Source organism: Erpetoichthys calabaricus, chromosome 6, assembly GCF_900747795.2.
Source record: "Erpetoichthys calabaricus chromosome 6, fErpCal1.3, whole genome shotgun sequence".
In the NCBI taxonomy this organism is placed as follows: Eukaryota; Metazoa; Chordata; class Cladistia; order Polypteriformes; family Polypteridae; genus Erpetoichthys; species Erpetoichthys calabaricus.
Genome location: NC_041399.2, coordinates 69,290,751 through 69,306,239, shown reverse-complemented (window position 1 = coordinate 69,306,239; position 15,489 = coordinate 69,290,751). Strand labels below are relative to the sequence as shown.

Below are 15,489 nucleotides of genomic sequence, written 5' to 3'. Positions count from 1 at the left end.
ATATGTTTGGCGAATATGTAAATAAAAGTTATTAGTATAAAGGATTATAATTCTTGACAACAATGCAACTGATTTTCTTTAACTAAGCATAGGTTAACAGACTCTTTTTTTTTTTAAAGTATGACAGAAAAACATTTTTGTATGAGTAGAGGTGACTGCACTTTAACAAACAGTGAATGATTGCTTCATTAGTCTTTCTAAGCCTTCTTTTTCCAGGTTCTTGATGATCTGGAGCACAGCACCTTCAGGGACACAGTAGACACAGAGTCTTGATAAGATGTCAGTCCATCACACTCACACCTACACACTCCCATATCCAGGCCAAGCTGAGCTGGTAATTAACCTAACATGTACATCTTTAGTAAGAAAGGAAATCAAAGGCAGCTTAGGCAGATACAGGATGCAATCTGTTGACCAAGACAGGGCATGAGCCAATGTTCCTGGAACTGTGAAGCTACAGATTAAACACTATTTGGTGATGTTACACTTAAAGGGAATTATAAAGAAGCAAAATATTTATTTTTATGTGTGAGTCAAGGATTTCTCCCTAAGCATTCAACACATTGGGGGTGTATGGGGAGATTGGGTCAATCACTGCACTAATGACAAAGACTCACAATGTACACCCATGTCCTCTCATCACTTTTTTTTTAAGAATTTGAATTCAGAATTGAGCCATGCCCCTTTCTGGAGGCAAAATGTTTAAGCATGGACGTCTATCAGCTGACACTTAAGTCTGACAAATCTACTTGTCTCAATACTGCTCTACAAACTCCTAAAAAAATCACTGAAGACTTTATAGTTAAGTAGTGACATCACTTTAATCAGGATGTGCTAGAGATAAGACGACATTCTGGTCATTTCTTGGGGGTGAAAGGTGTTAACATAGATAAGCATTGAAAGTATTCTGTACATTTATTATACTCTGAATTTGGATCATATGCTAATCTGAAAAATAGTTTTCCCACTATGCCTTATATACAGTGTGGACTGAGTGAGAGAAACTCAAAACAACAATATTTATCTTAACACAGCACCACAAGGGTGCTAAAACTGCTGCTCTGTGTTTGTGTGTGTATACCGGTATGTAACAAGACGTATAGCATCCATTCAAAGTAATAATTCCATATACTTCTTTGTAACACACATACCAAAAGAAAAGGCAAAAATGCAGACAATTTTCACTGAGGATACAATTTGAAAAAGAAAAAAAAATGTCATGCCAAATATGACAAATTTAAAAAATAATTAAAAAGGCATTCATGTAAGTTGATTCTGAGTGTTGTCAACTTATTAGTTCATATTTAATATTGTAGAAAGCGCATATTGCAATCTGGGATGGTACTATAAACAGGTATCAGACAAATGCAAATCCGCACTATTTTGTGAGAAAAAACATTTTGATCCCGATTAAGTTTTGACAATACTGTCCTATGTGCAATAAAAGCTACTGGTTGTTTTAGACTGACATTAGATTTTAAAGACCTTATCTGAAATTCTTCTCAACTAAACCATTGCCCTAGCTTATGAAAAACTTCAATATCTTAATCTAATTTCTTCCATTGATACAAATACAAAATTAAACTTGATACTGCAGGGTTTGCCTGCCTTCTGTATGGTGCCAAAAAAAAAGTTCTGGCACCCTCCTCAAGCCTGTATAGGAGAATGAAGAATCAGTAAAGAGACGGATTAATAAATTCAAAATCTATCCATGCAAATGTAACATATCTTCTTGTGTTTACACGTCATTTCATCCTGGGAGAAACAAACGTTGCATATTGTACAAAAAATAATTTTCAAATGATTATAGCTATAAAAGTGGAAATGTAACAAAACATGCATCATAATACATCATACAAATTCACCATAATATTTTCCATCAATGTCATGATCCTACAGTGCGCAAATCCCAATGCAGTCTGAATGTTCTGAAAACAATTACCTTTGTCCTGGACTGAACTTGGTCTTTACAAATAAGACATTTTTTGACCCTCGGAGAGCAGAGAGAGCAGGTGGCGATATGTCCGCAGGGACCAAAAAGAGTGTCTCTCTTCATATCTGAGCAAACCATGCATTCTTCCAGAGTCTCTGAATCATTGCTGATTAAAGACGGACTGCGGGAGCCCACCTGTCCACTGGTAAAACAGAAAGAGAAACACAAATTTGCTTGTGCACATCCGATCTGCTATGGACCACACAGTAAATATCAACTGACAATGCTATAAGATTAATACAAACTGCTCGTGATAAAGCTCTGCCACTGATTCAGATCCACGTTTTGCTGTTGGTCTTGAGTCACAGGTGCTATTTCAAATATATTGTTTCTTTGTTAGGTATTTTTGGTTTAACCTCAAAATGTAAAATGCATAATGAGTGACTGCAGATCATCTATTACATCTGGTCAGTGAGGAATAACAAAAGGATGAACACATTAATGCATATTTTCATAATCTTTCGAGTGATTTCATGAGGACTACTTCAGCAGATTTCATTGAAATCAATATCTACACTGTGCCTCACAAAAGTAAGCAGACCTTCAACCAATTCTGCAATTTGAACTGAACAACACTGAAGGTTTGCCGTCTGTGATATTATTAATTGCAGGTATATACTTACTCTAAAATATTAATAGCCTTTATTACTCCAAACAAAAAACACAAAAAACAATGGCACACCAAAATTCTCATTTTTGTACTTCAACGCTTTGAAATAAAATATCATAGAAAACAAAAAGTTTCTATGTAGATTTATTAACCAGTAATGTTAGAGGACTGGTGTGAATACTTTTGCAAGGCACATGCTGAACTTACAAAACACTTGCATGTCATATTGTACCAATGTGATCACCCTCTTTTAATTTGTTTCTTTGCCAAATGAAAGGAAAATTTATATATCTTGACAGATTAGAGGTTAAAGGTGTTTAGAATTTAAAGTATTACCTGTAGGATCAGAAACTTAAAATATGCGAATCAATTAATAAAATTAAATTAGAAATAAAACAGAAAATGCAAATATGATTTTAACTATAAAAAGATAAAACACAGCTATACTCTTGGGACTCTTCGGAATAATTACCAAAGAATAGTGAAGACGAGGGAAGCATTTACGCTGAACTGAGAAAAAGCAGAATAAAGGCTTTACAATCGAGCCAGACTACTGTTATATGATTTGGGTGGGGCAGAGTTCTTCAATAATTACACTAAACATCCAGAGAAAACGGGGTGAAACTCTGAGGTTTTATCCGTTAAAAATTAACAACAAGCAGAGAGAGCATGTATGCCATTTGGTTTATTCTGATATTTAAAAAAAATGTTCAAATATAAACCTGTAAAACACAAGCATCTTTAGAGATCAATAAGTTAGATACAACATTGATTAAGGGGGAAATAAGTAAATAGAGGATAAACAGGTAAACTGTGACATTCTTCCATATAAAAAATATATTAAAATAAATAATGTTTACTACAGCTGTCATTAAAGAATGAATGTAGCCATTATGATGTGAAAATAGATTTTGTAAAATAAAGCTGAAAATATGTTTGAACACACCAATAATATAATATATAGAAGCTTTAGCATCATTAAAAAACAGCTTGGTATTTAAAGCACATGCACTCTTGTAGTAATTGCATACATGTGACATTTATGGAACAGACTGAATGCCATGTGCATACACAGCAATTTGCAATAAATTTGGAAAACCATGACTAATGCCACTTTGGACATTCCATGTAAACATTATTTTTAATCTCTTATTTTCATGTAGAACGAGACAAAACAGAACATAATGCTAACCTGTTCTGACCAACTGCAAACGATGTGAAAAATATCGATGGAAAAAGAAAAAAAACAATCTCACATAACTCATTTTGCATAATCGACTGTACATATTTATGCATATTTTTTGCTAAAGTATTATTAATACTTGCGTCCAGAAAACTCAGCATGTAAGATAAACAAGGAAGATGCATTCCCATAAAACTGTGTTTCAATTCAGGACAGGATTCTTGACCAAAGAATCAGGGAGAGGTGGATATGTGAGAAGTTTGTTTTTTTCCATGGACGTTTATTACTTTGTTTACCGCTGTACTAGAATGTGTCACCACTGCATTCCATTAGATCAAACTATTGTCTCTCATTCTGCATGAAAACTTGTGATTCATTCACCACTGCAAAAGACAAGGGGTAAGTACTATATAAAAATATGTATAATTTCTGGGTGGATTATTCCTTTAAGAGGCTGCATTATGGATATCGGTAGCCAGCACATCATGCTACATGCCAAAAGATGGTGGATAACCTCTGCAGCACAATGTTCAGCACTCAGTGTCTGGTGACAGAAGTTTGCAAATGTTAAGCTTTTTCTCAGATACTCATACTAGCAATCCATTTAATTGTTGGTTAATAGCAATACACTATAAGGCTTTCATAAAAGTACAAATAAATCTAGAATGTGTGTAACAGAGGTTTTGTGGTGGAAGAACCCACTCTGTTTTTGGCAAAAGCATACAAACATAATTATCACATGTGTCTTGTGAGCAATGGACAAATCTTCACACACACACAAATTTTCATTAGGTAGGAGTCTTCTAAATTATTAAAACAGAAGGAATGTGGCAGAAAAAATTATAACAAAAGGTTCTGTACATACAGGCCATGACAAACCAAAGGCAATACAGTTATTAAAGAAATAAGCATAATTACAGTGCACAATCAGCCTCACACATCAGAGACTTTTTGCTCTGATTAGAGTTTGTACAATTTTCTTTTAAAGATGGTTTCTGCTTTAGTCTTATTCCTACATGTCTCACAAATACACTTACTGTATGTAGCAGGCTGACTACCTTTGTTCACTACTTATCCTTCTCCCCAGTTTTAATCCTAACTAATTATTGGAAAGTGGGGAAATAGAGGCACTGACCCTTCAGGAAAGCTGCAAAAGGGAAGGAGATAAAAGAGGTACTTGTTTTATGTTCATTAAAATTGCTTCAAACATGGGAAATGCATTCTATAAGTAAAATATGTTATTTTTAGTATTATTAGAGCTATGTCATTTTTAGTTCCTGCTTATCTAAAAAACCTTCCTATTAAAACAAATAAGCACATTATTATAGTCATCAAGTGAATGTACTCAAAATAAGCCAAGCTTTAGCAGATGTCAGCATATCGGTATAGGACATCAGCCTAGTGTTTTATCTATAGCGGTAGGTGTAAAAATGTACTGCCCATAAATGGCCAATCTGAGCAATTCAAAAAACTCACATTGCTCAGAGCATACACTTAGCTTATAGCCTAGCTGGCACTGCACAGTCGCATCCTGGGTAGTACTGGTTTCTCATAATTTTGAAGCCCTGGGTTTGAACCCCAGCCCAGTCAGCTTCTTTGTGGAATTTTCACATTCCCCCTATATAGACATAGCTTTTCTCCAGGTATTCCTGCTTCATGCCACATCCAAAATGAAACAGTTGATTAGTAACTTTAAACAAGGCCATTGTGGAAGTGCAAGAGAGTATGGCCAGCAGTGGAATGTCAGAAAGCCCAGGGCTGCACTCTGCTGCTTCCCTCATTCTGTCATCACGTGTTCCTCCTGAGTGAATGCGCACTTTAATGGACTGGCAACTTGTCTAGCTTTTTTTTTTTTTTTCCTGTCTTGCGTCTGATACCGAAAAATATGTTCCTGATCCTTGTGACCCTGCTTCAGAAAAAGCAGTTTTTGAAAATGAATAACAGTTGAATGATTTAAATTCAAAATAACCAAAAAGTTTGAAAGGTTTTCCAAAAATAACTAGAATTATTTTTACTTGCTTAGTTACTTAAATAGTACACTGACCTGGATTTTTCTTTGTGGCATTTGGCAAGAGCCTTGCAAAGACTGGGATCTGGGCAAAGATCAAGTGGAGATTGACCCTTTTTGTTCCTGATGGTAAGATCTGCTCCATTTGCTGCAAGGAAACAGGCAATAGAGGCAGCACTTTTCTTTTCTGCACCTTGTGTTCCTAGACCCATGATTAACTGATGAAGAACAAAAACAAACAACAGAGAACATCAAGTCCAAAAAACAAAAAAGCTACAAGTATCATCAGATTGAATTCCTGATTAAATAACTGGAGTAATTTGGGAAGACAGAAATAGAAGCCACTTAAAACATATCCACAGCTTGTAACACAACTCCATCAACTACATAGCTGGATCACTGTGTGTTTAATTATTATAAGCAAAAAGGAAGTCAACATTAGTATTAGGTTTCTCTATGACTGGCTGAAATCAAATACGATTCAAGTTTTCCTTAAGTGACGGGCAAAGAGGCTAATAGGAAAGAATAACATTTATCAAAGGGAAGAGTCAACTTGAAAAACTAAAAGAGAACTAAAAAGAGGAGAGTTGCTGAGCAAAAGTGTTTTCAACATCTTGTCTACTACTGAAAAGTGAAAAAGGCAAAGAATCTTCCAAAATCATTCTGAACTGATCTCCCAAAATTAGTTAAAAGACGGGGCAATGAAAACCACACACACATGCACACAAAAAAGAAAAGGATTTTGTATAACAGGTGACAGAATTTTGCAAATATAACACAGTTTCTTAACACTCTGATATCTTGGCAATTCAACTTTAAAACTCACAAAGTGACAACATAATGCATTTTCAGTGTATTCAAGGTTGTGACTCGTTCAAACAACATTGCCTGACCTTCTATAAATTTCTAACTATAAATCCTTCTCAAAATTCACTCCATTGCACAGAGATAATTATTATCACACACTGGATGTTGAATTTAAAGTAGGGCTTGTAACAGTATGCATCTGCAAAATGTAAAATAAGTAAAACTGAAATACTATTAGACACAAGATGATCTGGCTGTTTAAGTCTCGTCAGGTCCGTCTTTAAATGATGTACTGGGTTATACTTGTACTGTAGTGCACAATGTGTTAAGACATGGAGACAAACACAAAATATACAACATGAAACAAACAGATAGTCTGACTGAGCTAAAATGTAATTTTCACTTAAGTGTTTCAAGACTGGCATGTAATACTGCAGCATCTGAGATAAATCTACTCAAGAGAGGTAGACACTGATGAACAAAATTTAAAACTGAAGGCAGGATAAGGATTTATGAAATATACATTTTGAAAATAAGAGGAAATAATTTGGTTCATTTTAATTTCAACTTACAGTGTTTTTTGAGGGCTCCCAGAGACTATCCACTTTGCCAACATCTTGCATATCCTGCAGCTGACGGAGCTGGGAAAGGGTGTGATGTCTCAAGGCTTCATGAAGAGGTGTGTCGCCATCTTTGTCCTGGATATCTAACTTAGCTTCAGCACGGACCAGCAGCTGTAAACAAATCAACGAACACAGACCTTTGAGAAAAAATATGCTCATCTTTTTTTTTTAGTAGATTTTATGTAGTCTTTCATGTAGTGGTTATATATACACTAGGGTCGGGGATTTTTGGTACCCTCTTCACCCATCCTATCCATCTTCCCCATAACACCCCAACCCCACTCCTTAGACACTCAGTCAACAACATGCAATAACACCCATTCTGTAGACTTTATGAAACCAAAACCACAGGTTTTGACGCAATCAGGACATCACAGGGAAACCACCATCAGTACTACTTCAATGTGACCGGGACTTCACAGGGGAACCACCAACCTTAAACCAAATCACCCCCTCACTTATTGCTTTGATGCGACTGGGACTTAATGAGAGGGCCAAACTGCAAGAGGAAAGCGTTGCGTAGCATGGCACGATGGCGTAGCACAACCGGGAGGCTGGAGATAGACACGGGAGTTTTGGCGTTACCCATTATTTGTGAGGTCCGAAGAGATGGTATCAATACTGAATTCAAAATTTTAGTACCGATACAAAACCAAAATACACATTTAGCATTAACATCATTTTCTTTACTAAATACCAATATTTAATACCAACTGTTTCTGAAAATCAAAACTGTGATGTGAGGTATATTCTATCTAAAAGAAATGAAAACCTCAACTTAAGATCACGTCAGCATGACAGCAGGTATGTGCGGACAGTATCATTATTATGGGGCTATGATCTATCATGAGCGGCAACATATTGTGAATCGGTAAAACAGTGGACAAAGGAACACAGAATAGGCAACCATAATGAGAACTCTGTGCACACATGCTTGTACTTGCTCTTCTACTAGGTGCATGAAGAGTAATAGATCTAAAGTTCAGAATAAGCTGACAAAAAAATGTTGTTATTTTAATATCTGATAAAAATATGAAATTCTGTTATCTGGAAATAAACAATGGATTTGTTAATAGATTGAACATGTTAAACTGTACGCCAATTGGAAATAGAAAAACTACCCATAAAGAGGCTTTTTTAGTGCAGAATTGGAGCTACTAATGTAAACTCTGAAGGAAAATCATTTGCCTGCCAAACAAGTGGTGTAACTTGAATGAAAACCAGACCCCATATAACAAAGTGTAAATTTAACAGATGTTTTTCTTTTTAAGCTCCATTAGATGGAGCTGTTTCAGTACTACCAACAAGATTTGATTTTCTTCCACGGATACCATATGAACTACTCTAGCATAGTATCACACTAATTTGCTGGCCCCAAACCAATTGGCAATATCCACAAGGTGTCTGTTTAAAAATAAAGAACATACTCTGACAATCTGAGTATGCTGGCGCTCCACTGCAAGATGCAGAGCAGTCTGCTGGTTAACATTTTGGATGTCCAAATTGGCATTACCCTGAAAAACAAGATTAAAAAAAGGTTGTTAAATAAATAAAAAGTGCTAATAACTGTGGTAAATTAATACATGCATTTTCTTCTCATATTGCAATAAATGATCAAAGCAACACATTACAAAATAACGCAGGTGATTTCTCGTGGCATCTTTAGAGTTTTGTATCACCAATCAAATTTCACCAAAACCTTATTAACAGGATATCCTTTGGGACTAGTAACAAGAGAGCAATTTTATAATTTTAAAGAGCTACTAAAGATCTCAGCCTTTTAATTAGGTGGCAATTAACTGAATAGTGCGTCCTCACTATAACCACGATCATTTACAGGTAAAGAGCAACAGACTAATGTAACCAGCTGAGGCCCAAACTAATGAGATGAAACTTGGCATGCACTATGCTTCAAAACCAAATTTTAAAAAGAAGCATTTCAGTAGGTTGATGTGGACGGAGAAGCACACTTAATCACATGTTGATGCCACACTGCCAGGTCTTTTACTCTGTGTACGTAAATCAATGGAACTAACATACTGTACACCAATGATAAATCTGATGCTCTCAGAGAAGTACATGTAAACAATACCTGATGGACAAGGAGCTCTGCTACTTCTACGTGATTGTTGAGTGCGGCTAAGTGCAAGGCAGTGTATCCATCATCTTTCTTTTCATCCACAATCCAGGGTCTGGGCAGCTTGGACAGCAGAACTCTCATTGCACTGTTACAGAAGCAAGCATAGTAAGAAGACAATTAAACTCGGGAATTTCAAATTTTGCTTTCCCTTGTATACAGTTGGCACTTTGGGATTGCTAAAATATAAAGTGCAATATAAATAAAATTTATTATTATTATTATTACAGTATGTTAAGGTTATCAATACAGATTAGCAACATATAGTGTTTCACTATATAAAAGCATCACAGTATTTTTACTCTGGTATACACACAACTTGTATGCAGCGTTAGCACTTTCCTGTAGCAATCACCTGGAAGCCCAGCATTTTTCGGGTACTCGTATTTGTGGGTATCCAAGAAGAAACTCCAGAAGTTAGTTGGCAGCAGGTGCTGACATTACAGTTTACTAATGGTCACTAGGCGGCCACGGCTTTTAACCTTTACACTCAGAGAATGGCAAGGGCTAAAAATATTCGGCTGTAGAAATAGGGACTGCAGCCAAAAACAGTCCAGCCAAGATGCTACAGTAGGCAAATGCAAGTTTAAAAAAGAAATGAGCAAAAAGCACATATAATTCACCAACAAATGAAAAAAGTCATGTCTTATACTGTACATTTTTTTTAATTAAGACTTTTCTACTTTTTCCATGAGTTGCAATTTTGTCAGTTTTCAAAGATTGTCAACCATTAGGTTTGAGAATAAAGTTATTGATATAGTACATTAAATTACATTCACACCATTTTACACCAAAATTTTCTAAAATTTTATAATTAAGCAAGCATATGAAAAGGCACAACATTATACTACTTATTTCCCTTTTATTAATGATAATAATAATAATTCATTACATTTATATAGTGCTTTTCTCAGTACTCAAAGCGCTATCCACACAGGGAGGAACCAAGAAGCGAACCCACAATCTTCCACAGTCTCCTTACTGCAAAGCAGCAGCACTACCACTGCGCCACTGTTTACATATGTATAGGCCTACCTTTACACAAGACTCTGGTTTGCTCTTGTACAAGTCAAATGACACAAACAAACTAACCTAGAAATGTGTGAATCCTTTCTACAATGCAAACACAATTTACAAAGCACTTTACAAGTATAGTGCTATAGTGCAAATACTGTATTTACTGGGGGGGATCATACAGGTAGACAGGCAAAGACTGAATTATGGCAGCCCAACACCTTAGTCACTTGTATAAAATGATCTTAAAACTGCACGGCCAACATTATAGACTCCTTAAAATTAAATTAGCTTAATACTGAGCATTTAATTTAACGCTATAATCTTTTGTATTTCTCAAAACATTCAATATAGATGCATTATCACTGTAATAGTTTACTGAAATGATCTTGCTAGCCTGGTAAAACTGCTTGTGATGGAGAATGATGTTAGCAGAACTACCATATATAAAATGAAGAAAGTGACAGGCAGCAGAGTGGGGCAGCAGCCGGTAAGATAATGGATTGAATGGTAGACGATTCATTGATTATGGGAGACACTGGAAAAACATGGAAATGGATGGTTAGGTGTTAGTTAGAAACAAAATCTTTAGCCTTTATTTAAAAGGAGATATGAGAAAAAAATACATAAAAAGCATTTGCATGGAACTCATCACCGGATTACAAAATAATATTATACCAAAAGGCTACATGTTTAACATTAATCTGTTCTTACAATAAAATAAATATACAGTATGCTAAAGCGGTTTGTGCAAGCAGTTAAAGTGAAAAAAAAAAAAAAAAAAAACTAATTAAAAAGCTTTAAGTGCACTGTAGACCTAGGGAGGAAAAAAGTGAAATTTTCAGCGCACAATATTTCATTTTTCACCTTAAAGGAATACTCCACCCAAAACGTAATGAATATATTTATTTGTTACTCTATCCCATGTCATTTGCATGACTCAAACACAAGACCCCAGGACTGTCCGGTAGAGTGGTAGCAGCACTAACTATCATGGGGCCTGGTGTTTGCTGATCAGCCAACTGAAAAAATCATTTCCTACATACAAGCTTATTCTTTCCACAACTGGATTCTAGGCTTTTCTGAATCAGGCATTGTCCTAATGGGGTCTTTTTTGAAGAAGTAGAAGGACCACACTAGTGCTGGGTGGTATACCGGTTCATATCAAAAACAGTTTTTTATTTTTGTTATGGTATGGATTTTTCTTATACCGCAACACCGGTTTAAATAGCCTAAACAATGTTCACAACGTGGCGCAGCAGGAAACTGTTTAAGGGGGACCTTTTTCACTGCTGCACTGCTAAACACGCATACAACAGAGTACATGTGTTAGTGGAGGTATTGAACAGTGAAAATGGACAGAGAACATTCCGAAACTGAAGCTGTAGCAGACAATAAAGTTGAACATGATGACACAGAAGAACGTTTGCCGAAAAAAGGAGTCGTGTCTGTTGTGTCTGGAGATAGTTTGGTTTTAAAAGGTCGAATGTGGACCATTATGTTCAAATGTGTGAATACTGTTTCTATACTATTGGATAATACTGCAAGCCAAGTTGCACTTGTATTACTGGAAGTTGCACTATTTATTTTATTGTTATTATTTATTAGTTTAAATATTATGCAGTTTAACGATGGTAAAGTTGTTTAATCAGTCACTTTAACGTGTCAGTGGACAGAGATTGTTAACATTAACAGAAAGTGTAGCTGGTTTACAAAAAATATTTACTACTTATTCCTTTTCTAATACATGTTCAGTGCAATATAACTTTTGACAAGCACCTCTGGATATTTTACGAAGTCTACATGTCTCTTTGGATGGTTGAAAATATGTTGTCAAAATTTTAGTTTAAGTTGTTTGCAAACTTTGTTTAATAAAGAGGTTCTATATTTTGACTGCATCTGTCATGCAATGTGATTCCTTCTCTTCATTAGTGCCACCCCCTTGAAAACTATCACTTTAAGGGGCCATGCAAACCTGCATTAATACTTGAGTGCACATTAAAATGTTTTTTTTGAATAATGTACAATTCTCATGACAGTGGAATAGATCATTCTTAACCAGTCTACTGCAGTAATTGCAGTGGAAAATGTGTTTAACATCCACTCATGCATGGGGAAACAATACTGTCAAATACTGTGAAACCGGTATAATTTTGAAAAATACCATGATATAGAATTTTGGTCATACCGCCCAGCACTAGAGCATGCAGACTTTTTTGGTGGCTCTCTCAAATTTTGTGTAATCCTTTTTTAATGCCACATGTACAGTGAAAGAGGCATCCCTCATATTGACCTCTTTTTTTTTTTTTTAAATTACCGTGGCTTCCTTTAAGGGAGCAAATGGTACTGCATGGCCTCGACTTGAATAAGCTCAAATTGGGAGCGCAAACACATGATTTAAAAAAGGGTAATGAGAACACTGCTGGGCAAATTGGTCCATTCCCCCAACTGGAAACAGTTCTGCAGCAAGACACACAGCATGAGAATAGTTTCATATATTGTAAGAAGCAATATTATTTGTAATTAAGTAATTACATTGAAGGACAACAGTGGAAAATTTGCTTAAGCTGAGGATTTAATAAGTTAAATTACTGAGGGGCGCTTATTAATTATTTTGCACAACATCTAGTGGGGCCTGTGCCCCCTGGTACTTGATGCAAAACTGCCACCACCTGCATTATGCTACATGAGCCATCAGATTGTGGTCTGTAAAAGCTCTGATATTGTTTGCTGTTGTTCATCATTGGCCCCCATTAATGCCCAGCATATAAGGAAATGTGTTAAAACACCTCCATTTTCTATGAAAACATAAGATTACAATTTGTTCTTGGCCTTCACTAAAAACAGTATGGTGTTAAGCAACAGGTAAAATAAATTAATTTTGTTTCTTTAAAGGACATACAAAACAAAACGCATTCCATAATGAGTGAGGATAGTCTGTTCAAACACAGGCAGTGGTCCACCTTTTCTTTTAAAGAGTCTATTTGAGATATCTGTACTCATTAGTCAGCGTGACACTGACTGAAGCTTGCCAGCATATCAGATAACACAGGGAATGCAAACTTCAAGAAATCTATAAATGTAGTACAGGCAGTTTTATCCTTCCTTCCTTCCTAAACCTTTATATTGTATATCAGCACACAAAACAAGAAGGTATTTTAACTCAAAACAGTCAATTTAAAAACAGTAACCAGTCTTATAATTTCTTTATAAGAGTGATTTTACAGTTCATGTCTACTTAAACACCTGATATGAACAATAAATGAAAACTAACTCCTAATAGTCACAGGAGACGTGCTAGACAGTTCACTCACTCTGAATCTTTAGACTATACTGGTAAAAAGTTAACTTGATCTTATTTTCATTAAGGACAGAAACAACAGAAAAATCAATCTATTCTTTGCATTATCTTGGATTAGCATATTTTATATAGGGTAGTAAATATACTGTCTCACAGTGAAACAATCCAAACATAACAATGCACATTAAAAACGAGGCTGCACTGCCAATGTCCTCAGTAAAGACAATATACTTTAGATTATCGTTTTGTATTTCAAATTGGATTTCTTTAACAACAGAGACTGAAAAGCAACTGAATTACAATAACCTAATACAAGCTTTGTGTGATATAAAGTTATTTAATCAGAAAATTACTTTTTTTTTCTTTTATACACTTAGATACAATAAAGCCAATTCTATTTACAATTCTATTGTACAAGTCTATTGCACCTACCAAACAAATCAAATGCCACCTAAGTAAAGGCCCAAACAGATGTACAGTATTCACATTTACAATATTACCTGCTTGTCTGTGAGGACAGTTGATAAAATAAAACATTAAAAAAAAGCTGACATCTGCTTTAAAACTAAGCAGTAATGCATGTGCGTGCCAAGTGAACTTGCTTTCCAACAGGCAGACTAACACAAGAATATGCAGAGGCTTGCATTCTTGTAACGTCTCTTTACTTTTACCAGGTGGGATAGAGCAGAAGCCTCGTTTATCAAATACAAAGCAGTACAAATCTTTATACACTTCATATCCACACAACCTTCCTTGTAAAGTATTAGATATATTCATCACTATCATCACTTATGTGAAAAGCTGTATAAATCTGTTCCCACCTCTGAATGTGCTTACATACATTTCACAGTCGAACTCCAATGGAATAGCAATCTATTAAACTTTTGAAGGAAGGAGTTTGTGAAGATCTCTGGAGTGAATTTGGCACATGCCTGTTATGTGCTATAGGCACCCTGATCTTACCATCTTACAGTCCTATTTGGCAAATGTATATAAATATGTATGTTACTGAAGTAGCAGTAGCAGTGGCAGTGGTAGGATTGTGAAGTGCACAAAAAAGCTCTTCCTTGTTCCGCCAACCAATTTGCAACATTTTTTATATTTTTATACAAACAATTTTAACATCCCAATAGTGTAACATACAGTTCCATTATATGAATAACAGCATTAACTGCTATATTACCAAAAATATGTAATTTAAAAAAAAAAAAAGACCACCAATTTCACACTTGGAATGTTACTGATAGCTCATTGTCACTGATGATATTTCTCCTGTTTATCAAGAAAAAATCTGAATCATTCCAGGCTGTCTTGTATATTCTCCAAACTGTGTTTTAGGGAATATTATAAATTGGTTTTTATTTTTTATTTTTTTAAAGACAAGGACGTCTTTCTGAATACTGTACTTACTTTTTTTTATCTTTCTTCTGACATGCAGAGAAACCTAAGGTACACATCTTGGCCCATAAATTTATCCTCATCCATTAAAACAAATCAACTCGGGACTATAGTTGTCCTAGAACTCAACATGCAGGATACTGCTAAAACATTGCAAGTGGATGACATTTCAAAAAAATGCTAAAAAGTATAGGACAAAATATTAAAAAAAATATTTCAGGTAGCAGCACTGATGCTGGTAAGCTTATACATTACATTAAAAAGAGTGATCTAATTTTTAAACAATAAATATTCGCATTGTTCGGGTCAAATCCCAGTGGAGACACCTGCATGAACATTTTACAGCACATGATTTTAGTTTAGTTTAGATGAAATCATCAGTGTTCTTCACGACTGTCATCTCATGAAGATGAAG

General features: G+C 35.3%; 1 protein-coding gene across 2 annotated transcripts in view; it reads right to left on the bottom strand.

Moving 5' to 3' along the window:
- Nucleotides 1–15,489, bottom strand: part of mib1 (MIB E3 ubiquitin protein ligase 1) — a 208,644-nt gene that overhangs the window by 23,514 nt on the left and 169,641 nt on the right. For both annotated transcript variants that reach the window (XM_051928915.1, XM_028803666.2), the window contains exons 13-17: nt 9,317–9,449; nt 8,652–8,738; nt 7,174–7,335; nt 5,831–6,012; nt 1,943–2,135 (exon numbers count right to left, since the gene is read on the bottom strand). In XM_051928915.1, coding sequence (XP_051784875.1) covers nt 1,943–2,135; nt 5,831–6,012; nt 7,174–7,335; nt 8,652–8,738; nt 9,317–9,449 — 757 coding nt within the window. The remainder of the gene's footprint in view (nt 1–1,942; nt 2,136–5,830; nt 6,013–7,173; nt 7,336–8,651; nt 8,739–9,316; nt 9,450–15,489) is intronic.